The sequence below is a fragment of the Pomacea canaliculata genome, linkage group LG2 (genome assembly GCF_003073045.1).
Source record: "Pomacea canaliculata isolate SZHN2017 linkage group LG2, ASM307304v1, whole genome shotgun sequence".
In the NCBI taxonomy this organism is placed as follows: Eukaryota; Metazoa; Mollusca; class Gastropoda; order Architaenioglossa; family Ampullariidae; genus Pomacea; species Pomacea canaliculata.
In genome coordinates this window covers 22377788-22401216 of record NC_037591.1, presented here as the reverse complement: position 1 = coordinate 22401216, position 23429 = coordinate 22377788, and the positions used below count along the sequence as shown (strand labels likewise).

The following is a 23429-nucleotide window of genomic DNA, read 5'->3' as shown; positions in this document are numbered from 1 at the left end:
GCTGAGCTTGGACTGTCTGTAGAGTTTTACCGACGGTAGCCTCTTACAAAAAGCCACGTATTGAACAAGAGACTCTTCTACTTTAGAAAGCATATTCAGTTCAAAGCTTTCGCCATGGGTTCTCGTTTGAGGTGTCTGCTTATTCTTTTGGTGGTTTTGCAAGTAGTATTGTCACAGAAAAAGGACGATTTGAAAGAGAAGAGAGATGAAAAGTGGAAAAAGAAAGACGTGAGGGATTATTCAGATGCTGATGTAGAAAGACTTTATGATCAGTGGGAGGTGAGTGTTTGTCAAAGTGAGAAAGCGAAAGCGTGCACATTTTCTGACCCTATCTTATAGGCCAAAGCCGAAGGAAAGCTTACAAAGCAAATATTTTGTATCACTTGGCAGGAGACAGATGACGATGAACTGGAGCCAGATGAATTACCTGAGTGGAAACGGGAACCACCACCTGTTGATATGTCCAAGCTTAATCCAGAAAATCCTGAGGAATTCTTGAAGTTATCCAAGAAGGGCCGTACACAAATGATGTTTGCAACAGTTGCAGGTTCTTTGCATTGATTACTTTTATGTTTGTAGTGAAAAAGCCATGGTGAAACTAATGAATTTTTCCGTGGCAGGCATATTAATTCGCAGTTTAATAATTTAAACCATTTTTTCAACCAGATGTATGATAAGCACAAAAGTTTGTATGTGTCTTAACATGTTTGTTAGTGTTCATGACCTTGTTTGTGTGTGAGAGAGAAAACTTGAACTCGAATTTTTTCTAACATTCAGTAAAAGTGATATATTATACAGGGAACCCAACAGAGAGAGAAACAGAAACAATTTCAAGCCTTTGGCATTCAAGCCTATATAATGCTAACATAGAAACCCAAAGGTAAATTCACTATCTGGGTATTTAAATTATTAATTGAATCTATACTTGTAAATATTATAGCAGAATTAAAACTTTTTAACATAAAAATAGCTATCGGAAGAAGAGTCTTAGCATTTAATGCTTATCTTTGGAATGTATGTTGTAAAACCTAAAGGTTTTAGGTAAGTCAGATGTAATTTCTTTTAACCTTAAAGCTTGATTTTATTAATACTGTAATTTGTGTACACAGTTTAAATTACAAACAATTGTAGATAGAGCTTAGAGATCATAATAATAAATTATTTTTTATGTATTATTTCAGGTTTGTTAGTTGGCGCTAATCGGATATTGTTTATGTGCCGTGATGGAGCACAAGCTTGGGATGTCAAAGACTTCCTAGTTCAGCAAGATAACTGTGAAAGCGTTGAGATTGAAGGAAAAACCTATTATTGCAAAGGGGCTAAAAAGGTGAGTGAGATGTGTTATAACGGAGTGTGTAAGTGGTTTATTCATGATGAGAGTTTTGGTTTTGTTTGTTTATCAGTTGATCAGCAGTTTGGTTTTGTTTTTGTCATTGATAGTTGGGGATATTTTTAAAGGTGTGGGTGAGACAGAGAATGCAGAGCAGGATATTGAAATTGCAGGTTTTTTTTTTTCCCTTCTCTTTTTCAGCTATTACAACCCTACCAACTAAATGGGTCTTTTCATTTGCTGATATACAGTCTCTTGCAACAAAAATCTAGCAAAAATAAACTTAAAACAAGTTTTGGAAGTATTTGTTCTTGCCCCTTTAGCTCTCTTGGCTTATTACCTTACAGTGCATGTTTTTGTCTTTGTTCAGTTAGTATTTTTGTTAAGGAAGAAGTTAGTGAGAGAGTATGTGTGTGTGTGGCTTTAACCTAAAATAGTTACTATTTTGGGTGATTATTCAGATGTTCAATGGAGGGATACTAGTAATATATTCTTTTCCAGGAGTCAGGAGATGAAAACAATAGTAAAGAAAGTGACAGAACAGGAAGTAAATCAAAGACAAGTCAAAGGAAAGGCAAATCTAAAGAAAATGTGGAACTTTAGCCATAGTAAAAGTCTTACTGCTTATTTGCTACAAAGAGCAATATTTTAGCAATTTTATATTATATTTTTGCTGTTCATTTTTTTGAGTGATGATATGTTTGACTGCTGTCTTTTTGAGACTCAAAATTGTTTGCTGCAAAACTCAACTCATTCCTGTAACATCTTTTAATAAAGGAAATTATTTAATAAAGGGAATTTTCTGTTGTTTTCTCACCAGTTCTATCTGCTATTCTCTTTATTTGGTGTTCCTGGGGGGTCTGACCTCGATCCCCTCCCTGGTGATTAAGAAGGCTGTTGTCTCTAGGTTTTCTTTGGTGCCCAAGAGTCTCTTTTATTGTGGCTCCCTGAACCCACAGCTCTGTCTGTGTTTGTCAAGTGTAAGGGGAAGAAATGCAGGACATGCTCAAGCAGTCTGCTTTTCCCTGCTGTTCAGATTTGCAGACACTGGAGTGAGCACTCTTAGGGCTGAGAGCCTGGCGCCATCCCTTCCTAACAGGAATCTGGGACAACATCACAGCAAGGTGTCTGACTAGGGCATGGTCTAAAGGCTTGCATGTGAGCATGTTTTCCTAAGACATAGTCAGTAACCCTTGCGCCCTATGCTCCTCGAGGAGTAACGAGAACTAAACTATAGTCAGCATCACTTTGCCTTCGTTGGGATAGCTGACAGCTGAAATCCATAGCTAGCCCTTCAGTCGTGGACATGATGGCCCTTTGGTTCTTCTTGGACTCAATCAAGGAATCCCAAGTGATGACTTATCATTATCACCTCCTCACAGCACTTTGTCAGCTGAGACAGTGTGTCAGGATGTGGCACATGGAGCCAGCAGAGAGTTGGGTTTCAGCTGTAAGCCAGTGTGCCTAGCCATCCTGTATAGAGGAAGCTGCTACCGGGGCACCGCCACCAGCCATACAGTCCTATCTGCTGTTCATTCATCTGTAATGTTTGAAGAAAGTGTGTGCATATCATTGCAGTCCATTTTTTGCCTTCACACAGGGAAATGCACTCTACCTGTTATTATAGTATTATTGTTATTAGTTTTACAATCATACATTTGTTCTTGCTTTGCACAAAAGAATTGATTTCATCTATGATAAAAGAAATTCAAATTTAGGGACTTTTGGCATATTCTTAATAAAATTGCATGTGATACTTTGAAAGGGAATAATCCCTAAATGGTCATTGACCATCATGGAGGTAGTGAGCTGTGATCATCATCACTTGTGATTTAATAAACTTCATTAAAATGTTTTAAGAAGTGAGAACATAAGATTTAGAACTAGATAGAGCAGGTAACAAGCTAGAAGGTAGATGACTTGTGAAAGTGTTATTTTTATAATAGGAATTTCATACTTTGAGGATTTAATACTGATGCGTGAATATGCAGATATTTTGATATATTGGCTGTAGGGTATTTCTATTTCAGAAAAATAATTTGTTGCTGACAAACATTTTTAGATAAACTAAATTCCTTAAGTCATGCTTCAGTTGTGTATGAAGTGAGTATTATAATCTGTTGTTTTATACTTTTGTAAAAGTAAGATTTTTATAAATGTATTTTGTATTAAAATGCTTGTGAACAAGATCAAATTATGTGATTTTTTTTTTTTAGCAGGGGAAGGGGGGGGGGGTCAGCATTGTAAATTTTGTTTCAAAAGTTGAGACAATGATGTTGTCAATGTGTGTAGCAGCTGAATCTACTTTAATGGTTAAAGTCTGTAAGCCAAAGGAATGCTGAAGAAGATGTGAGAAAATTTTCATGTCTGTTTTTTTAAAAGTCAAGTAATTATACATGCATTATCAAGAATAAGATTAAAGATTTGGGAACAAGCAAAAAATCTTTGGACTTTGTTTTTTGCAAGCTCAGTTTCAAATAGAAATTGAGGGATGTTTTCTTCAGGGATGCTACATGTGACTTTCTAATTACATTTTAATGGTCACATGATCAGTTCTAATCACTGCCAATAGAGTTACTGTTGTATGTAAGAACTTGCTGTAAAACAGGTATCGTCATCCATAAAATTCTGTTAAATGGCAGTTGTTGTCATTTCTAAAAGTCGTTTGTTCAAGAACTGATATTCACATTTGTGTTGTTGGATTGAACAATATTTTAGTGGATGAGCAACAGTGTAAAAATGTGGCACACCATGCCTACATGCAGACTGGATGTGAAGTAAGTGTTCTTTCTCACAACAATACACAAAGATCTGTTATGGGGCTTCTCATGATTTTAAGCTGAGCCCAATACTTTTGTTTGTTTTTTTGTGTTGTTTTTTTTAACTTTTTCAAGTGAAAGTCAAATAAAGAACCAGTGGGTTATAAAATGCAATGAGCACAAGCAGAACTTCAGTTAGCTACCTGGTTTTATTCACAATGTTGGCAAACCCTGGAGACAGAAAGTGCACTATTATCTGACAGTGATCAACTTTATTAACCCTATCGGAAATGTGCTCAGTTACTGTACATAAAATTTCCAGTTACAAAAGATGAGCAACCATGTTCAGGTACTGACAAAATGGAAGAAGCTTTCCGGACTATTTGTTGATCTCAAAAAGAAGGGAAAAAAAATATTCAGGCTTAAAACCTTGAAGGCGATGGCTCAATGGCTCAGGCGAACAAACATGCACTGGTGTAGAGATTCATTAAAGAGTAACGGTCAGTGGCCATTATACAAAAATGACATATATAGCAGTCTGTGAAATTACAAAGATGATCTCAAGTCCCTCCACGTCAAGGCACTAATTGTAATCAATGCTAAAATGAAAATATCACTATTATCCAGTCTATTAAAGGCATTTCATGAACGGTATACAACATTAATTCTCTCCACACTCCCTTTTTCAATGAGACATTAGCTCTCTCCCTTAATTGCTCAGTAGGATCCCTTACCCTAAAAATAATGAGAATTGATATAGTACCTTTCCAAAGATTTGCTCAGAGCGCTTTACTTAAATCATACATAGACTAAATCATCAACAACCAGGCACCCACATTCACATATAATATACACGTTCACTTCTACAACAAAATAAAATGCAGACACACATTCACGGTTAGGGTCAGTGAGGTCATTTTGATGTGTCTTAAATTTAGACTTAAATGTGATCAGAGAATCAGAGTGACGAAGACAAACGGTAATCTGTTCCAAGTTGATGGAGCTTGGTAGGAGAAAGACCTCTGTCCAATCATCTTTGTCTTAGTGGGACTCAAAGAAGCTTATAATTGGTGTCCAAAGATGAGCGAAGAAGCCGTGCGGGTTTACAGATAGGAGTGAGTTCGGAGAGGTACCGAGGACCAGTGTCAAACGGCAGAGTAAGTCAAAGTAGAAAGTTTGCAGGCTATACTGGCAACCAGTGAAGAGAATGAATGATATAGGTGTTATATGTTCACATATGGGTGGTCTGCAGATAAGGCGAGCAGCATTATTCTGGATCCTTTGAAGTCTCTCAAGAAAATATTTGGGAATTCTAGCTAAAAGAGAATTGCAATAGTCCATCCTCGACGGCACAAAGACAGAATATTTTATTCACGATCGAAGACCAACCCGAGGTGAGCTCCAGTGAGTTTCTATTCACCAGCAAGTACCGCTCGCATGACAGTCAACAGCTTAGCAAAAGGACATCTTCTGTCTACACGATGGTTACACACTTTCACACTCTAAGCCTGCAGAGATACTGGCCGAAAGTTTGTGATAAAAAGAATCCTTTATAAAAAAAAAAAAGATTTGAAGATATTTGGTCAGACTGTGTATATATATGCTCTAAAAATTATCGCTACTGCTTTCACTAATTCTTCGGTGTTTGTTTTAACAAAAAATTATTTATTCTTCTTGATTTTTGTGTGAAGAATTCACTTTTGAATGGCTTTTTAAAGATAACTGGTGGAAATATAATGGAAAATCTTCGTCACCTCCACAACCTTCTTGAGATGTATGCGCGCACTCTGTATTACCATAGCTAGTGTACACTGGTGAAATGAAACTCAAATTTTCATCCTTCCACTTTTCCCTCCTATCCTTATCTCTTGTTCAACCGCAAGACAAACAGGTCACCGTCACAGAGTGGGGAATTCAATGAGTCGCTTTAATCGACCACCTATCACTGCTGACACTGGCCCTGATGTAGCCGTTGAACACAGCAGACTGGCGAGTGTTTGCTGATAATGTTCCCACCGCCAGTGGGACTATAGGTTTACTGCGAGAGTAATATATGTCTCTAACTTTATATATACATGGTGTGACTGAATAAGGTATGGAGGGTCAAGGCTCCGACTTGAATGTGTGTGTGTGAGAGAGAGAGAGAGACTTCTTTATTAACGAGGGTGGTAGTATGATAAAAGCATGCTTTTTTAACATCTAGCCCTCACCCTATACAAGAGAAAAGAAATAAGTTGCTAAATAAAGATAGCAATAAGGTATGGCACAAATATGTACAAGAGGATATTAGTAGTTAATAACTCTCAAATTTCGGGGTTCTGCAGTCGGGAAGTATCTCAAAAGCTTCAATGCTTTGAATCTTTACATGCAAAATCAGTGCATGTCTTGGTGTTAGGCTGACCAAACAGGCCTCAGCAAATGATCATAGGTCTGGGTATCAGTATTTCAGTAATTACTTGTGTCATTACTTGTTGCCCTCACACTGTCAGTTGTTTTTAGCAATGTGCTGGACTAGAATATACGACTGATAATGTGTTTGTGACTGTGTCACGATGTTACTTGTAGACCAGACGGTGTAGAAAGTGTTGATGTTGCATATCTAATGCTTGGTCTTTGTTTAAGTTGCTTACCTGTAATCAGTTGGTTTTAACAGCTCGTACTTTTGTATAGTTGGTACCGCGCTATAGGAAGAAGATCTCTTCGTTTTGCTGAAAATCCAAGACTTGCCTGTACTGTATAAATGACTGGATAAAAATCACTTCTGAAATATTTTGAGCAAATTCTTGAGTACGGTGTGGGGATAAAGTTTGCCCGGCACGCTTGAACAAAGTTAATCCACTGGCGTTGTGTATCTTTAGGAAATAAGAATGAGTACAAACTAACTCCATCTGAGAGTCGAAAAAACAATCAGCAACAGCACATTGTGTCACTGTTTTCTTTTAGCGAGGATGGATTCTTTCCTCTTTGAATACAGCTCATGCATACGATGCTATATAGTTTTTAGACATGCTGCCCTTTTGTCACTTCTGTTTTCTTGACTAATCCGGCCAGTTGTGATTAAGAGAAAACATTAATCAAATATTAATGGTGGTGGTGGTGTGTGTGCGCGCGTTAAGTTACGAAGTCGCCTGACCCCCTTGGGAAGATTATGACCAGACTGGGCGGGATGGGGAATGTGTACGCACCTTTAATCGTGTGTAACAATTATATAAAAGGTCCAGTGGGCGGCGTTGGCTGTTACGTACGAAGCAGACGTGGGAAGGGACATTCCTGTGAGTCATACTACCACTACCCTGTACAAAAATAAATTAGTAGACTATTAGAGTGCTACACACATTTCAAACATATCCTCTGAGTTTCCTAGCGTGTTACTTGCGGAGTTTTCCTATTATGCAAGCGGACCGCTGGTTGCTATAGACGCCACGGTTGTCAGCGGTCTGATTGGTCGGCTACACGTGATCGGACATGGTGGGGCTACATTTTGGCGGGCGCCGATAGCACGGACAGGGAGCATGGTTAGGGTTACAATCTGCATCTGAAAGGAGAAATATCTACCTCCAATAATTTCAAAACGTAAGTATTCAGCGCACATACATTTTGTTGTAGATTATATGAAATATAAAGACAGAACAAACCGTCTGGCTGCTATTGTCGGTGTCGTTGATGACCATTAGAAAGTCGAATGTATTAAGCGGGAAAATCGATGTCGGAAACAACGGCATGCATGAACTCGGAGTAGAAAGTCCTAGGCGGTAGATTTTATTTATTTACAGTTTGTTTAGGAAGAAGAGAATGAGGAGTCAGATGGGGACTCCATACAGAATTACAGCTAATTATATTTTATTCTATCAGTTTAGTCAGATTTACATTAACGAAATTTATGAGTTACGTGACTATATTGTTTCTATTTTCTTACATGTGCCTAGTGAATGCATGTTCTTGCACAATATTTAATGCTAGATCGAGCTTTTACATGTGAAGCAACTCTTCTTGTATTAAGATACTGTTTACAAAATTGTATGCAGTAGATACTTTCAAATTCGGTTTAATCACTAACAAACAAACGTTTAAAACACCGCGTTTGTTTTACTATCATTTGCTCTACTATCATTTTATTTATTGCTGGCGGTAAGCATTTGACAATTCTAAACTTCATTGTGATCATCCAGTCTGAGCATTGCATTAGGACGCTGGAAGTGGAGGAGGAAATGACTGCAGTACAACGACACAAACAGCTAATTAACCATGCAATGTCGACCATTGACTCGGTGGCACATCTCAACAGCGTTGAGTCATCATCAGTCACTTGTAACACCTTATCTGGTATAGTCCAGAACCACACACACATCCGGCTGATTGACAGAATTCATCGCCGACAGGCATCTGGGAACAAATTCTTTTCCTTTGAGTTCTTCCCACCAAAGACAGCTAGCGGCACCCTCAATTTGTTTTCAAGGTAGGTCCGACGAAGCTGGAGCTGGTTATGGCAGAGGGCCGAGAGGGGGGGTGGACATGTGAGGGGAAAGGAGAAATATCTGCTAAATTATCTTCCTTCCGCCCTCGGCTTGATCTGTCCGTCGCTTCACATGCATTCGTGCGTTCATGCCAAAGATAGCACTCAGCACAAGATATCCCAATACAAGTGTAAAAAAAAAGACTAATGTTTGTCGTTATTTTAGCACGATGTAGTCTTTCTGACCAAAGTCATTAAACTTTTCAAACAGCACAGTAAAATATTTGTATAACTTACGCCGTGAGCAGTGTCGTGAGTTCTGCCTGCAGACAGTCTTAGTTTAACCCAAGCCATCTTGTTTCTATCCTTATTAACAGATTTGAGGCAATGAATCTCGGCAGGCCACTGTTTTGTAGCATGACCTGGCACCCAGCTAATGACCCAAGCAACACAGACAAACCTACCAGCTCAACACGCGTTGCCAGTACAATGCAGAACGACCTCGGCATTGAAACACTGCTCCACATGACTTGTGTTAATCAGACACGTTCACAGGTGGTTGAGAATCTTCGAAAGGCAAAGGATCTGGGCATTCGCAATATATTCGCTGTGAGAGGAGGTAAGTCAAAAGCCATTACCAAACGGGATTAAGGAGGATAAGAGGAGAATTACGGTTCCATCACACAACGCGGCACTGGCTTCTCCACCTCACATACACCTGGTCTCTTGGGCAATTATTTCTCTAATCTTTTAGAATTTATTCATCACAGTTAAAAAAAAGATGACAGCAAAGACTTTGGCCGTTGGTGGACATGCTTGATAGATAAAATGGATGTTATGTTTTTACATTTTATATTAAAGTGCAGCATTCTACAATGCATGGTCTACCCAGACTGAAAATTAATTATACGTTGTGACGTGGAATATTTCCCATTGTGTGTATGCTCGTGTGATAAAGATAAAACATTATCGTGTGGTATATCAGTTGATGTAGACTGTTATCATGTGATGGTTAAAGTATTTATGTAATGTCAGACGTGTCGGAGGGAGCGGAGGGGCATCATGTTGGCGGTCATCTGAACTACGCTGCAGACCTAGTGCGGATTATCAAAGAAGAATTCGGTGACCATTTTGTTGTCGGTGTTGCAGGTGAGGTCATTTCTACTCTCTCCTTTTTCATGTTAATGAACGTGCATGTATGGATATCAATTAAGTCCAAGTATACACGACTGAAAGAAGCAGCCCATGTGTTTATTCTGTTAGTTTTCTGTAGTGATTGGTCTTCAAAACTTGCTCATGACAGTCTGTGTTGTAGCCACATTTCTCCGCTGTCCTGCAGGATATCCATCAGGTCATCCAGAGTGCACTTCATATGCTAACGATCTTCATCGTCTGAAGGAGAAGGTAGATGCAGGAGCAGACTTCATCATCTCTCAGATTTTTTTCGAGGCGGAGGCCTTTCTTAAATTTGTCAGAGATTGTAAAGCTATTGGTATAGACTGTCCTATACTTCCTGGCATACTCCCTATACAAGTAAGTTGTCACGTTTGTTAGTATTTGATTTCTAAAAAATTGCTTAAATTTTTGTATCACAGTGTTTCTTTCAAGTCATTTAGACTGATTTGGACTTATTATATGATTTTGTGTTACCAAAGTGAAGCACTCTAGTAGTGTACTAACTATGCCTTTGTTTGTAGAGGGTTGGGATCGATCAATCTCCAGGACTGTCCCCTGTTGGTTACAAAAGCTAATATTAAAAACTATTAGAGGAGTTTTATCTGTATTCATACATCTACACATAATGTAAATTTCCTATATGTAATTTTTTTGTAATCTGTCCTCGCTTACAGGCGTACCAGTTTCGCCACATTGTGAAACTCGCAGGACTTGAAGTCCCACAAGAAATTATCGATGCCATGAATCTAATCAAAACGAACGACGAAGCCATGAAAAACTTTGCCATTGATCATACCGTGGAGCTATGCAAAACACTTTTACTGGATGGTGAATCTGTTCCAGGAATCCATTTCTTCACATTAAATCGTGAAGTACCCACCATTGACATTGTCAAGAAACTGGGTCTGTGGAAAGAGGATATATTTAGACCCTTGGCTTTGAAAATAGCTTCTAATGATGAAAGATGTAAAGAGATAATATGAATGAACAAAGCATATGTCTCCTAAAGGGGCATTATTATTTCTGGTATTTATCTTTTCTTTATGTGGCTTCAGAGAGATATTTTGAGGCAAGCTGTCTTCAGTTTATATGTGTCCGTTACTTAAGCATTGTAAGACATTTCGTTTGTGGATCAAAGTGCTCATGATTTTTTTTATTACTGACTTAAAATTTCCCTTGTATCATCGTTGAGCAACGCACAGTTGGTTTTGTTTCTTTAATCCCATTGTTCATATCAAACTTCAGGTCAATCCGCTCTTCTGACAACATCTTTTGTTCTCATTTAATGTCACCAGTTCTGGAATCGCGTCTGCTAGTGGGTTTGGGGGAGGGGACACAGTGGTTTATTGTATCTGTTATAAGAAATCACTGTCAACATCTCAGCCGTGACTTCCACTACATGACCACATGACCAAGAGTCCCGCTAGGACTGGTCCGTCAGTGGACGGAAAACCAAGGGTGCGCATGCCGGAAAGTTACATTCGGATAGTGTTGAGAGAAAAAAAAAGCACTAGATTCATTAAAGGATTTGTAAGCCTCGAGCTTTGTTGCCTTAGAATGACTGGGAGATAATTGTCTTCCTTTCATTCTTTCTCTTCCTCTTTTCCTTCCAAGCTCAGTCTCTAGTAGTAAATTATTATGTAAAACTCTTATTATAAAAAAAGTAACACAATCGTTGTAATTTATTTTATGCATTTATTTATTATACAGTATAGTAGATATGCCACCACCTACTATAACCTGAAAATCATTATACACCCGCTCGTAATACCTGCTCAAGCTACCGCGACTGACCGGAGTGATAGGGGGTCGGAAAGGAACATGTTGAGGTAGTAGCACATATAATCATTTCTTTGGAAATCGCAGGCGTCTCTCTTTCCCACACAATTCTAGTGGTCAAGGGATTGTCCGAACAGCCAACCTTGGGTCAAGCACCGTGGGGCTGTGCTAGACTTCAGGAAACGGAGTATTTGTTTATATGGGACCCCGGTATACGTGACACAGGTAACCATCATCCCCACTAGGTATGACCTGGTAATGTAGGTGCCAGCAGACATCACAAGCTGAGATTATCTGTCCTGGCGATGATCTATGTGTGAAATGCGACTTCACAGCTGCAACTACGTCGCCGCACTTCGCATTGTCAGCAATGCAACGTTTATGCCGCTACCATCTCAGTTACCAATCTGTAGCTAATCAAAACTCACCAAAACCAAAAGATTATACCATGGAGCATAATGCAAATAATCATAAACATATGCAAACATGTATTCATAAGGATATTCAGAAACGTACTCGAAATTTCAAAAGAAGGGATAATCTTATTTGTGCTACTCATTGGCTACCAAACACAGTTGTCTCCCATTATATTTGCTGTCAAAGGTTAATTATCATCTGCTAGTACTTCTGGTTCATGCCCTGTATCTTTCTCTGAACTCCTCATTCCTTACACTTCTGTTAGATAGTTTAGTCAAAGTCCAGAAATTAAATATTTAAACACAAATCACTAAAGCTCCTCCTTTATATCATTCCTTCTATTAATCCTAATAACAATCAACACAACTCAGTCTTAACTAACATACATTCGCATGTTACACATCTTTGCACATTCATATGAAAAATAACTTTGACAGATCTTTTTTTACTGCTTGGAGTAAAAGTGCCTTCTTGTTCACTATAAACAAATTATTTTTTTTTTCTTTCTTGTCGATGGCTTTTCCCTGGTACGAAGACTTGACATGCACTGTAAGGAACTGAGCGCCAGCACGTTTTCCATTTAGAAAAACTTGGGATCCAGTTGGTCATTCCTACTCACATTCAAACTCAACTGTCTACTTAGAGATATCCAATTACCCATCGTAACTAGTAGAAGATAATCAAAGTCGTCTGTCCATAGTTACACGAGCTCACCGTACTGATTTTACCAAAGCAACTGGTCTTTTGATCTTCCTCGCCGATCCCGTCTCGCGCTCCCTTCGACTAACAATGATCACAACCCTCGACTTCCATGCTCTCAACTTTTATCTAGAATTCAACACCTTTTTATTTGACTTCCTTTTACCTAGAACTAACGTCTGGTCGTGGAGTGAAACAGTCAGAGATGATTAACTGGCATGAAAAGTGTTGTAGGTAGTTTGAGTGTAAGAGAGCGAGCGACAGCAGCGGCACCATCTGCCACACAGACTTAGCCACCAGCCAATCAACAGCCTTGAAACAATTGCTGCTGCGGAATCAGCCAACTGCGTCTTGCGGAACACCGGGACATTGATGTCTTCTCGGCACCGATGGCATTATAAAAGATGTCCCAACCAAGCCGGCTTGTCCGCCGCCCGTCGATCTCACTGTCACTCAGTCGTCCGTGGCCGCCCCAGGGAGCTCAGCGCAGGTTTCCAGCAGTCTTCTCACAAACTTTGAGTGATGGTTCTCTCGTTCGGTCTTGCTCGCGAACAAACTAGTTTTGCTGTTTAGTGAATATTTTTTGGGGGGTGAATTTATTTGCATACAAAGAGTTTTAGTACAGACATAGATACAAATTTCAAAGAACACAACGCGGACATGTGCACGTCTTTGAAAGTGCTCGAAACATTAAGTTCCCATGAGGAGGTCTGATCTCTGAAGTGTTTGGAAGAGCGGTAAGTCTATATTTTCTTTGTAAAAATAATTTCTTTCATTCGTGACGGATTACTTGGAGTTATTTTCACGTTTTTTTTTCGGTCTTTGTTCAGTTTCTTACTTTTTTGTAATACAAATTTTATATTTTGTAAATCGTATGGTTCTTTCTCCTTTGAGTTTAAATTATTACCATGTCACACGCTTCAGTTCTTTCTTTTTTAGACACACAGGCGCACACATACACACATGTACATACACAAACAAACTTAGACCAAACAAGGAGGCAGACAATATATTTGGTGAGAAGAGATACCATTAGCTAAATTTTCCAATGAGTAGAATTGTTGTGTGTGTGCGTGCTTTTAGTCTTAAAAATCTAGAAGCAGGAAACATCATTTTTGGAACATTTGTCCAAACGGTTGGCTGGAAACTAAAATTACCGCAAATTTCGAACTACATGTATATAGACCGCAATTTTTTTCCCAGCATTAAACCCTGCGGTTCAAACTGCGATGCGGCTTGTTTGCGGATTTTTTTTTTTCAGATTTCGATTAATTTTTGGATGAGCTCCAAGTTAGTGTCAATTGTTCACGTTGTCACAGTGTTACCTTTTCACATTTTGAAATCAAAGTCGCATACAATTGAAGCAGTCAGATCAGTTGCCGAAGCACACACCCTCATCATGCCTAAAACGAGATGAAATGATTATGATAAAGCTTTCAAGATGAAGGCGATCGACTTTACCTTTGTATATATTTGCGGATTATTTTTTAAATAAATTAGCGATTAAAAAATAAACTAGGGGGTGCGCCTTATATACAGGTACGCTCAACAGACCGAAATTTACTGTAATCCATCGAGAAGTGCGATGAAGGCGATGCTAAAACTTGAACAGTCTAGAACAGGGGTGGGCAATTAATTTTCCCAAGGGGCCGCATGAGAAATAGGGATGGTTTTAGAGGGCCGGACTAATATAGTTAACTCAGTTTTACCCAATACTGTATACATAGTATATATAATGGCAGGCGGGCCAGCGGGCGGGCCGGTCAGAGACAGGAGGCGGGCCGGCCTTTGCCCAGGTCTGGTCTAGAAGATGAAGATATTAGTTTTAATCGGTCAACCTCAGCATGAATGTGTCTTTGATATGTGTGTGTGTGTGGTCTGCAGGAACCCAAACAGTCGGCCTCTAACTATACCTTGAATACGATTTATCTGTACTTGTGAGGCAGTCTGGGGTATAGCAATAAAAACGGTTGTCTTGAGTTGCCGGGTATCCAGAATACCTGCTCCACGTATTGCTTAAGACGGACTTTAAAAGGCTAACCTGAGTTCAGAATTATTTCTTAAATGATTGGGTTTTGTTCATTTAGAGAAACAAATTATTTTACCAATATGATTGAAATATTTTGTTTCGTCCTCACGTGGATTTTGTAATGAGGTAATTTCCCGTGACGTCACAGTTGGGCGAGCATCGTGTCATTAGCATACTTATGCTCGAGGCTTTTGCACGGGGTGCGGCCTTTTCACTACCGTTGGAAGTAATAATTTAGATCAATTTATGTGTGATTACAAAAAACAATTGTACAAATTGACTCTGGGTTGTAACAAAACTAATAACAGCTGTAAGTTCTGGTAATTCTGAGCTTAATTATCTTTAACTCGTTTAGCCTTTGAGCCTCTCTCTGCTAACAACGTTGTGCTTTTTGTTTGCAACAGTTTCTAGTGAATCATTATCTTATATTCGACTTAGCACCATGCTCGATTTACGCTGAGGACTATATGGGGTATCATTAAATATACGAATTATAAAGATAAGTTAACTCAACAAGGAAGTATAGGATTCTTGTTTTAAATGTCGCCTGGTTGATTGACTTTGTTTACTGGTGCTCCCACCCGATGGGGACGACCCTTTCACCTGAACAAATGGAACGAAGCAGCTATTGGCAATTAAGTGAAGGACGCTGCAATTACCTAGACCAAGCATCACATTACAAAGTAGTTTGCTCTGGTGGAAACTCGCTGGGATCGGTTCAGTAAAACTCTTATTTCTCAGGTGATTTGACTTCAAGGCTCTGTTTCCGATGTCTAATTTAAATCAGAGAAAGCTGCAATGTAACCACGGCTGAGCGCTGTGGCAGTCGCCTCCCTTGAGCATTTGCCTCCAGCGCGGAAGTTAGAGATTACATCACGGACTGCTTGTAGACGATTTTTTCAGTTAACCACTAGAACGAGGCTTGTGTGTACAAAGCTTCCGGTTTAGTCACATTCTTTGTTTAGGCTCGCCGAGACCAACTGCGGAGAACTTTACAAGAGGATAAGCGTTGGTTTCAGCAGACAGACAACAATCCACTTATTACCTGATTACATGGTTATCAGATTTGTCTCCCCATCCTGTTTTGATGATTGAAAAGTGTAAATTTGTTTAATTCTGACCAGCATATATTACAGTACTAGGAGGTGTACCTTTGAAATGTATTTGCTTTTTTTTTTTTTAAGTCGCAATTGATTGCGGAGATGTCCTCTTTAATGCAGTAATGTTGTTGTGTACATACATTCATTAACGACGATTAAGATGTGTAATTTTGGACGTTCTGTTTCATCTTGAATAAAATGACAGCAGTCAAAATAATTTGCTTGACATATCTGTGTAAAGATTAGTTTTCAAGTGTGTTTCCTGTCATCGTGGCTTTGCTCACCATGTAAATGGCACAATAAACACATCTTTGAGCCAGATCTACCATAAGTTAAATTAAACAAGTAGGAAAAAAAAGAAATCCTCAGCTGGACCATATGCAACAAAACTCGAGATTTGGTTTTGGTTCGAAAATATATCTTCGTCGCAGGCAGAGATTCCCTGTCTGATTCGCACAATATTTTCTCTGCGGTAAGAAAAGGTGATGGAGACGAAGAGAATCATCTTTCGACCGCCGTTGGATAAAATGCTTTTTATTTCCGAACTGCAGACTTCAAGAAAAAGTGGGTAACTTCGCCGTTAGACGCTCGCTGAAGTTTCCTCACCCAGTTGGACTTCGGTGCTAGAGCAGCGCTTGACAAAGAAAGTTAAATCATAAACAAAACGAAGGAAGAAGCCAGTCTGTATACTCGTCACGTTCTATTTTTGTAATACCTATCTTTCCAAACTAGACAAGCAGACCTATAAAATGATTTACAAATAATACACGACTCAAAGAGTAAGCCTTTCATTTTTCTTCTGATACACAGCTCGAGAATCAAGAAGAAAGGAAGCACAAAACGAGCACAGACTTGCTATGCCAGTCTGAAGGTATCTGAGAAAAATGAGCTGTCTGTCAGAAGAAGAAGAATATGTAAATATTTTAAGGAGGGAATCCGATCTGAAGATGTTGACACTGTAAAAGAACTCTCTTCTAATGGAGTCGATCACAAATATCTTTTTCACATTTGAGTTGGAAGTGCAAAAATGAACAAAATAGCTCGCACATGTGCCTACCCAGGCGCTTTCGTACACTCAGAATAAATCACCACAGGTTTTTGCAGTCCTAATTATTTCCTCGAGGACACATTTAGTTTTAACATGACAGTTATAGAAAATGTTGCCAAACTTGGTCAAACATTCATGCATATTTGCCTAGTTATTGAACTGCCTTTGCGAAGTAGGAGAGCTTCATAGAGGACGAAAAGAGCCTTTTCAATAAAGCACATCATTGAACGCGTGTCTGTTTTTTTTTTCAATTGATAGGCTTAAAATTTCCTACAGCTACATGTTATTTAATATGTGATCGACTAAAACACTATTAAAAGGAAAATGGTCAATAGAAAGAAAGCAAATAACAACAAAAAATATTTAAAAGAAAAAGAGTCCAGTATCGACATCAATAACCAACGCAAGGTATAATAACTCTCGATGTGTATTATGACATTACTCGGTATTTTTGTACATTTTGGGTGTTCATTAGCTTTGGGTACTAGTGATCATTATCTGAGGCGAAACCGAATTATGTTCAAGGACCGTCATGATGTTAGATTATCTCGGTCTAAGCCCGGCCATGGCTGTCCTCTGGTGTCGTGTGGTACTGACACAAACACAATGTTACTGGAGGGTAAGGATAAGGTTTTTGAAGATAATTTTTGTACGACAAGAGATTAAAAAAAAATGGTGGAAAACAAATAAAGGAAGACAAATAAAGTTCTAAATGAGACTTTCATCAAACGCCTCGACGGGTTTGTTTGAGAAAATATACTTTTTGAAAATTTACCGCAAACTACAAAGGGATCTACGTTATTTGTCATGGCTGCCTCCAAACCTAACGGTGTGTTTTCGACTCGAGCGAGGCTAGCGACCGGGGAAAATGGAGAGTCTTTGTGCGTGTGGTCTTGTTTGCGCATGCGCCGGAAGGTCGATGATGTCTCGCAGTGGGCAAGTGTTTGTCCGTGATTTGCAGCTTCGGGAAACCGGCATTCTGGGAGGAAATTTGATGGTTTGCTGAAAAACTCTCCCTTACATTTCGTATGAAGCAAACAGACCGAACAATACAAACACGGTTCAGCGCGAGGAAGACAGGCTCTGATGGGTGGCCACTAGGGTACAACATTTTACCGGTCGTTATTTCTGGCCAAACCTTCTCGGGTGTTCCTCGGCTCTTTGTTAAACGCGTGGGCTTCAATCGTTGTCGTTGTTTTTGAGAGAAAAGCGACATGATGTGTGTAACTTATTTTTCAAAACTCAGGAGGAGAAAAGGAGTGTCTATTAATGTCTGAATCTTTTCTCGAGTTCTTTTTCTTTGAAAAGCATGACTATTTATTTTATGTGTCGCATTTCTGTGGGTTTTTTTTTGTCAAGTTTATTATGGTTATTACAATTACAGCCTTTAAATATAAGTGCAATATAAAATATGAGTAAATATAAGTAGAAATTATGTTTGAGGCAGAAGGGTACACCAATTTATTAAGCAGTTCTCTACTTTTGAGAAAACCTGCTAGCTAGATGATTTTTGCCAAAAATTTGAGTGAATACCCGCCTCCGCTCCTAAATTCTATGTCGAGATACAATCCTACAATGATCGCCGTTGATAGAAAGCGGTCAGTCTGTGAGGTCCCGAATCTTTGGATACACCTTATTAACATGTGAGCCTAGCAATTCCGTTTGCTTCAAACTGAATCTTTTTGTTTATTCTTGATGCTCGATTTTTTTTAAAATGGGAGGTTTCTGTATATGGCAACGTTTTTATGTGTGACGGATAGGAAAATAAAACTTTTCAAAATATCCCTATTTTTCACATATTATTATTATTTACGATAATTATTCTTTTTTATTAGTTCTTAGTATTTCTCTTTGTAAATAGTATACTCATCATTCCCACTGTTGGGCTTGTATATTGAACAAACTTAATAAATAAATAAAACGTTAAACAACATACCACCACCACCAAAAAAAAAAATGATTAATTATACAAATAGGTCCATCATTTCACCGTGTTGGACTCATTTTTATATATAAAAAAGAATAGACAAACGTCTTCTTTTTCCTGATATTACATATTATCGACAAGCATTAAAAAAAAAAAACAACTTTCATAACACATTCATTCATTGACTGGTACCTGTTAACGAATGGTTATTGTGCTCCAAACACTGGCGACCTTCGCTTCCGTCGTTTGTCTGTTGAGTCAGGTTCAAGTCTAGAGCTTGCTCTTTCGTTTTTCTTTTTTCGTCCAGTTTAAACCCTCCTCTTTCCCTTCTCTAATGTTCTTCATCCAGTTTCTTTGAGCTGGCTACGTTCTCCATCTCTTCCTTCGATTACTTACCTCAGTATATCAAGCATATCATTCAGCACACATCAACGTTAAGGAAACAGGTCAAAGACAATGCCATAGTTTATAATTACTCGTTTATATTAATTATAAGTAAGACATGATTGTTTTTGAATTTCTGAATTCCAAACCCTGCTCTAAGCCATAGAGCTCTGCAACATTTATATCAACACCAGAAGCATTCAAGCGTTTATTGGTGGAAGCTCTTTATAGGGAATGAGTTGTTATGATAATCCGACTATATAAATGGTATCTATGACGAGGAGGAATACGACTTGCAGACGTCCCCTTATAAGCCAATCGGATGGTATTAGGCTTGGCTGTCATATTTACGTCCTTTCTTCCGCGGGTAAGTCGGTAATAACGACATATCGTTAGGATAACAGAAGACGCAAGTCCACGGCGTAGTCTTTTATTTGCGTCCAGACGCGACCCAACCGTCCTGCAGAAAATGAGCCAATTAGCGGATTGTGTGTGAGTGGGCGCGCGGCGAGACTTACAGTAAATGAAAGGCTGGGCTGCTGATTGGTAGAAGTTGCCATAAACAAGGTGACATAAGAATGAACTCCACTGGATGCTGGGTATTCCGATGAAGTAAGACAGCTTTATTTTTGACAAGTTGGTCTGGAGTGACAAAAAACGACCCTAAGGAAGGACGTATATAAATGAGAGGGTTGAGAGAAGCCTGGTGATGATTTTAACGTCCGATGGTACTTGTGAGTCCGGAATGTTGTCTGACAAGTGAGGCAGCATGTTTTAAAGTTAATTTCATCCCTTCGCTGTATGTAAATTACAATGGTAAATAACATGTATTGATGAGTGAGAGTGTCAGCGAGGAAAGGGAGATCACTCTAGCGAAAAATAGAGAGAAGCAGACGGCATTGGCGGACATTGGAAGGATGTCGTGTGAGTGTTAATGTGAGCGTAGATCCTAGAAATAATTCTTTGCCTAGACAAGGTTTTTTTTTTTCATCTGTGTACGGCGATTATGGTAGCGTCCTTTTGATCGACGATTCATCTAGATCTAATCTTTTCGTCTTCGGTGAAACACCCAGCAGTGTGTAGACTGGGTGTACCGTGTGTACCGTGGGTTTCTTGCCGCCAAGAGAATGTAAATGAGATAATAAAATTGGAACTGTGTGGACGAACAGAACTGTGAGTAAAATACTAAGTGACTGCTGGTGCGATTATGAGCTACATGATAAGAATTGAGATTAAAACTGGAGGTTAGGATTAAGAGTTATTTAAGTGTAATTGATCGGGGAAGGCCCCGGATTGTAAACATAGTATGTACCGATAAGTGTGTTACGCCGATAGATTTGTGTTGAGGCGGATTATTATTTATGCATATGTGACTTGAAGTTTGTGAAATCCTGAGCCATTCAGCAACCTATTAACATCTCGTGGACAGCCTCAGGCAATCGTTGTTGTGTGTGTGTTAAAGTACGCGTACGGACGTCATGTGTGTGTGTAGAGAGAGAGCCGGCGTCCGTGACACCACTAATGTAGGGTCATTGGAAACTTTTCTTAAGAAGTCTATCCCAACAGCGGTTTATGAAAACGTTCAGCCTGGTGAAAAGCAAACACACAATCAAAGTTACTAAAGGAAAATCTTAATAATACCTTTATTGGCGCACTAAAAGATGTACTGATCTGATTTGTAATAAGAAGTTAGGCTGCAAAAGAAAGCGCCAGCTAACTTTCTGGCTGGTCTACAAAACACATGCGTGTGAAATAATTGTCAGAGATCCAGTCGGAGTGGTATAGATAGAGGAAAAGATAACAGTCACTGGCATCTTGTCCAAAGAGTTTGAGGTTCACCAGACCTTCAAAGAACTCAAGACAGAGCTGGGAAAGGCCAAGAAAAGACGAGCATTTTTAGAGGACTATTATGGGACAACTTTCAAATTTTTAGAATATCTGCTGCTAAGTTTTGATCCGGAGGGCAAGAACAAAAAAGACGAAAATTGCGAGAGCTCTCAAGAAAAGAAGTAAATGACACCATCTGCTAAAATGGAAAACTTAAAGTACACTTTGACCAGCTATAAGCTGAACACAACAGCTGTTTCTACCTACGAACAGTTCGAGCTCAAAGCACAAAGACGAGAAGTTGACAGTGACGATGGGTTTGATGTCTTATCACGTTACATACAATTTGTAGTAAAAATAATAAGTCAAACAAGATATCTGGTCCAGTTTTAAACCGATTTTAAAAGAACTGTAAAACTAATCATTGGATGACTCTGTAAGGTATGGTTTAAAGAACAGAGAACATAAGCATTCTATGACTGTACATTTTAGAAAGGGACGTGTCGTTGAAAAAAAAGGTATCGTCGTTTAATGTAAAGTTAGAAAAAGAGAGTGACTACGAACATTAACATTGGGATGCAGTATAGTGTTTGTCATGTAACCTAGCTTTATTGAAAATGGATAAAAGAAAAAAATTTTTTTTTAATGGAAGAGGGGAGAGATGTCAGAGATCTAGTCGGAGTGGTATGACTAAGCGCAAGTGCAAGGACGAAAGGGTGTGAGTGATGGAAGTTTCCGGAATGCGTGTCTCTATGATGTTAAAAAAAGAGAAGAAAGAAAAGGTGTGACGGGAGAGAGGAGAGCAGTTAGCGAGGAGGAGAGATTGGGTAGAGAGCAAAAGGGTGAGAGGACGTGAAATTGGACGTTTAATTGTGAGTAGAAGATATTGTGTTATTCGAAGTGAAGAGCAATTGCCGAGTCAGTGTATATAAAGGAATAGTATAGAGGAACTGAAGAACACTTTACAGTCTGTTTATGTTATCTCAACGTATCAACGGCCAGCCATTGCGTGATTCACTGTATTACTACCTTGAGGAAATAGATCGCACTTAGGACTTTTTATTATTATTATTTTCAACAATCTTCAATGACAGCACATACTCATCTCTTATTAGTGAATGTCAGTCTTGAAAACCTTGAGAAGCAAAAGGGAATTATGTCTACTGGAAAATGTCGTTTATGCTGTACAAACGGCCATTTTCATATCCTTGCTAAAATAAATTGTGTGGTAAGTTTTCAAACGTATTGCAAAGTATACAGCAATCAGTATTATGTGTAACAGGGAAACAAATTTATTTAACAGTCGGTTTAGGGCAGATATGTTTCTCAAATCAATTTTATTTCCCATTTTCATAAATGAGCATTTTTCCATGTCATTGAGATAGAAAGGTATGTGTGAAATTATGATAACTTGTTTTACCTGTAGACTAATAAAAACTAAACAAAAAACTTAGAATTCTTGAAGAATGAATAACCGTGTGAACGATTTTATAATTGTGTAGATTGTGCTATTGACTATGCGTATTGCTTATGCTTTTATTGTAATGATTGGAATAGACACACGGACTTGCAAAAATGTTGTATGCTCTTCTTAAAGACCTTCAGCCAGAGGAATAACTAGCGTTGCACATGTACACATTTAGCCATCGCGAACACACATGCACACACACACACATATGCGCGCCACACCTCTTACACTTCAGATAGACTCTTGTCTAATGACCTAATGATTTTTTCACGATTTTGTTTCAGACTCCCAAGACTTTAAACAGCAGCATCAAACAGGACCTCTCTGCGAGAAAAAAATTTAAGTAGAAGAACATTTATCCTTTGATATTGCCACTGCCGTCAGCACGAACCATTCAAGTTCAATACCGGAAACATATAAGGCAAATTACATATAACAAATACTTCTGACACTGACCTGCAGGAAATCTGCAGCAAGCTGAACAGAACGGTTTTTGTATTTTGGCCACACAATACTAATGTTATTGTTTTAGAAAAGTAGACAAAAGTGTCTACTGGCCTACTGGACACTTACTAATGACGTCTTCAAACGCCTTTTTCCTGACAAAGATCTTGCCAACATTCCTGTGGTCAAGGTAGTTGCACGCTTATTATACTTGTGCTGAGGGAAGTTTTGCTGACAGCAGGACAAGGTTAGCTGCTGACTTTTCCAAGAACAGCAACTGTCTGGTTCCTCCACATTCTTACATTTCGAACCTTGCACTTCAGCACCAGTCAACTTTACTTGAAAGGCTTCCAAAGATCGCAGCTGAAAACAACAACAACAACAACAACCACCACCGTAGCAGCAGCAGCAGCAGCAGCAGCAGCAGCAGCAGCAGCAGCAGCAGCTTAACCGTTTTTTCGTCGTGTCGTCTTCAACTTCCAAATCAACAACGTGACCATGGATTTCAACGAATACAGACAGAGAGGTAAGTCATTTAATCGTCTTCCAACGCGAGCATCTGTTTCACCAGGTAAAATTCCATGGCACT

The 23429-nt window shown here is 38.9% G+C and overlaps 3 protein-coding genes across 7 annotated transcripts in view; all 3 read left to right on the top strand.

Annotated features, from left to right (window-relative positions):
* Positions 1-88: 88 nt before the first annotated feature.
* On the top strand, positions 89-3772 carry LOC112556143 (LRP chaperone MESD-like). The gene is made up of 5 exons (XM_025224857.1): positions 89-279; positions 391-547; positions 799-880; positions 1182-1327; positions 1832-3772. Exons 1-4 carry the CDS (start codon positions 115-117, stop codon positions 1198-1200), a joined length of 423 nt encoding a protein of 140 aa, XP_025080642.1. The 5' UTR covers positions 89-114; the 3' UTR covers positions 1201-1327; positions 1832-3772.
* Positions 3773-7346: 3574 nt separating this feature from the next.
* LOC112556142 (methylenetetrahydrofolate reductase-like) lies at positions 7347-11256 on the top strand. Of its 2 annotated transcripts, XM_025224855.1 has the most exons (6): positions 7352-7662; positions 8259-8545; positions 8920-9161; positions 9578-9691; positions 9882-10075; positions 10393-11256. In XM_025224855.1, the coding sequence occupies exons 2-6, from the start codon at positions 8298-8300 to the stop codon at positions 10699-10701; spliced, it is 1107 nt and encodes a 368-aa protein (XP_025080640.1). In that variant the 5' UTR covers positions 7352-7662; positions 8259-8297; the 3' UTR covers positions 10702-11256. The 2 variants fall into 2 exon arrangements, with proteins under 2 accessions (XP_025080641.1, XP_025080640.1); XM_025224856.1 differs by lacking the exon at positions 8259-8545 and having other exon boundaries at positions 7347-7662.
* A 1557-nt stretch (positions 11257-12813) lies between these two features.
* Positions 12814-23429, top strand: part of LOC112556141 (histidine decarboxylase-like) — a 46109-nt gene continuing 35493 nt past the window's right edge. The window contains exons 1-2 of one of the 4 annotated variants that reach the window (XM_025224850.1): positions 12814-13350; positions 22681-23366. In XM_025224850.1, coding sequence (XP_025080635.1) covers positions 23339-23366 — 28 coding nt within the window. In that variant the 5' untranslated portion in view covers positions 12814-13350; positions 22681-23338. Of the gene's footprint in view, positions 13351-19988; positions 20038-20085; positions 20275-22680; positions 23367-23429 lie in introns of those variants that run through there. The other 3 variants (XM_025224852.1, XM_025224854.1, XM_025224853.1) reach the window with 3 other exon arrangements.